Source organism: Cryptotermes secundus, unplaced genomic scaffold, assembly GCF_002891405.2.
Source record: "Cryptotermes secundus unplaced genomic scaffold, Csec_1.0 scaffold278, whole genome shotgun sequence".
Taxonomy (NCBI): domain Eukaryota; kingdom Metazoa; phylum Arthropoda; class Insecta; order Blattodea; family Kalotermitidae; genus Cryptotermes; species Cryptotermes secundus.
This window is the reverse complement of record NW_019731978.1, coordinates 603429-606498: the sequence shown is the minus strand read 5'-3', so window position 1 is coordinate 606498 and position 3070 is coordinate 603429. Positions and strand designations below refer to the sequence as shown.

General features: G+C 37.5%; 1 protein-coding gene across 3 annotated transcripts in view; it reads right to left on the bottom strand.

Moving 5' to 3' along the window:
* Nucleotides 1-391: 391 nt before the first annotated feature.
* Nucleotides 392-3070, bottom strand: part of LOC111867372 (putative leucine-rich repeat-containing protein DDB_G0290503) — a 7290-nt gene continuing 4611 nt past the window's right edge. Inside the window, exons 4-5 of one of the 3 annotated variants that reach the window (XM_023857167.2) lie at nt 2509-2741; nt 392-1810 (exon numbers count right to left, since the gene is read on the bottom strand). In XM_023857167.2, the coding sequence (XP_023712935.1) occupies nt 1226-1810; nt 2509-2741 (818 nt within the window). In that variant the 3' untranslated portion in view covers nt 392-1225. The remainder of the gene's footprint in view (nt 1811-2508; nt 2742-3070) is intronic. The other 2 variants (XM_023857166.2, XM_023857165.2) reach the window with 2 other exon arrangements.

The window sequence follows — 3070 nt, the reverse complement described above, 5'->3', positions numbered from 1 at the left end:
TTTGTGGAAGAACAGAAACTACATAGTATTGAAAGAATGGATGATAGTGAATAATGAATTGGAAAATATGTGTAAATGGCCATGGTGCATGTAGCATGAATGGGGCGAAGAGGAATGTGTGTAGGATATTGGTGGGAAAGCCAGAAAGAAAGAGACCACTGGGAAGACCAAGGCGTAGGTGAGTGGACAATATTAAAATTGATCTTAGAGATATATGGTGGGATGTTATCGATTGGATTGATCTGGCTCAGGATAGGGACCAGCGGAGGGCTCTTGTGAACACGGTAATGAACCTTTGGGTTCCATAAAATGCTGGTAAATTCTTGAGTAGCTGCAGAATTGGCGGCTCCTCCAGAAGGGCTCAATTTCATTAGTAAGTAAGTAAGGAACACAGTAGGGAAGATAATGGCAGAATGTGTAGAAGGTAGGATATCAGTCTTCAATGTGAACTTCATTGCATAAAATAGCATGAAAAGCTTGAAGTATGAGAATAATAGGATATAAGCAGATGTGAACACTGTTGACTTGGCTTGCTCCTGAATAGTTCCAATGCATTTTAATCTGGCACAAACTTACTCTTTCGTCTTCTTCTTTACTACCACTACAACTCTGCGTGGGTCTTGGCCTCCTCCATATACTCTGCCAGCATAGATGTCTGGGACATTGGGGTGTGCAAACCTCCTATCCATCAGAATGTGATAGTCCTCAAGGAGGCTTACTCTCTCTTTATCAACTTGAATATGTAGCATGGACTTCTAACACAAGGAACTCTTCTGATTCTTCTATTGGACATTGCTTTCACACAAACTCAACATTACTTGGGACCAAGCAATCTTCTTTGCATACAGGATGCCCCAGGTTCAAATATTGGCCCATGGACACTTTATTCTGAGGTTTAGGAGGATTTTCTTCAGCAGGTCTGGGATAGCTCCCTGAAAACTGACTACAGCTCTTTTTCCAATGCCATTTTCAGTTCAGTATGCATCATTCTGACATTCAGTGTTATTTTTCTGGAGGCTGATAGAGGAAGCCTACAACAATTCAAATTCTGATAGACCAACTTTTAATAATTTATTCATGAGAACAACAGAATACATCTTATGAACAAAAAAGTAAGTTACCAGAAACAGTAGACTGTAGTTGGAGCGTGCATGCTTGCTCCCTGGATAGGTGTAACATATTAAATACTGTGAAGGCATTTTATTCTTTTATTATATTATTTGTTTCACAGTGTATCTTGAACATTAGAACTGAACAACTTCCGCTTCTTTGCTGCTGCAAATCTTGTTCTCCTTCCTCGTGTGGATGGATTAACACCTTGCTTTAAAGGAACATCAGCCACTACAACAAAATCTGATGGTTCGGTCACAAATTGCAGTTGAGGCCTAATGGAACTTCTAGTTCCAACAATACTCTCATCCATTTTTCTATCTGTTGATATTGACAGCATGCCAGGAGAACCAGAACATGCTTCTGCACAGATCTTGGCAGTACTGCATTCCATTGGTTTACCATCTCCTGGTCCTATATCCTGTTTAGGATCTGTGAAGTCACTGGGTGAATGTAAAATATTTTCCTTATCAGAGGACTGTACTGAATTATAAACTGTGGTTTTCTTTAAAGCTGATCGTAAAGGAGTTCTTGAAGGTTGGTTCTGGTTTATGTTGGAAAGAATATGATACTGGAATGACTTGTTTCTTGTTGCTGGTCCAGGTGCATAACTTTCTAAGGAGCTGGACTGCAGTGGCAGTGGTGATTCCTCCTTATCCCGAATCATGTTGTTGTACTGTTGTTCCAGTGCTAATACTTTCTGTAGTGTACACAAATGAGCAGAGCAGAAAATGTAATAGGAAGTAAATGCACGGTACAAGAAAATCCAAAGTACATATGTTGAATTTGAGGTTGTCATAGTGGTGACTATGAAGCATATGGTCTCCAGCACTGTAACACTATAAAGTTTAGAAAACCCAAATATTTTGGAGGAAAATCGGACATTTTCCAAATTATACAGCATAATAACCCAGAAGACCACATACTTTGTTTAATTAAATGGTACAATAAATATTTCAGTTTGATACAGATATTTTCTGCGACAATACCATACCTCTCATTACAAACCTGGTAGTATTGAAATTTTTGGTATGACTATATTGTCCATGTAATCATATGAGTATGGAGTCCTTTCCATGGGGAAGGGCAGGTAAAACATGTAGGTTTAGAATTATGTCTTTAAACTCATATTATCTCATCTTACCTTTTACTAATCTACTACAAGTCTTCAAATAAAACTAGTAAGATTTTAAAAAGGATGAAAACTGCACAATGAGGAGCTTCATAACTTGTACTCTTCTCCAAATATAATTAGAATGATGAAGTCAAGGAGAATGAGGTGGGTAGAGCATGTAGCACGAATGAGGGAGACGAGAAATGTGTATAGGATATTGGTGGGAAAGCCAGAAGGAAAGAGACCACTGGNGTATATATATATATATATAATGATTTACAAACCTTTTGATAAAGAACTACATCAGCAGCAGCTCGATCCCGAATCTTTTGGCTTTCACTTTCAGCTGTATTTAATCTCTCTTCCATTTTATGCAACCTTTCTTCATATTCAAATACAATCACATTGATTTCATTTGATTTTTCATTTTGAATATTCTCGAGCTTTTTAGAAAATTCAGAATATTGTGCATGATACTTTGCTTTGATATCTTCTACCTCTCCCTCAGCTTCCATTACTGAATAAAGTAGATAACAAAATGGGATCAGAATTAGTAGAATCTGATGCACTGTTTTCTCAATTTCTCTTTCTGCTAGCCATATATTCATAATTTGACCACTCTTAAAGATGATTGTCTACTTGGAAGGATAGTGTGTAATCTGGTTACCTGCTGCCCCCAACTCCTAGGTAAACAGGATAGATTTCTCTGAAGAGATGGTAAATATCTACAAGCTACACAGTGTCACATCCCAGATGTCAGTAATCTCCATCAACACTATAACAGTAACATATCTGGCAAAACTTAGAGCATATTATCTTACTTATTATTATTATTATTATTATTAT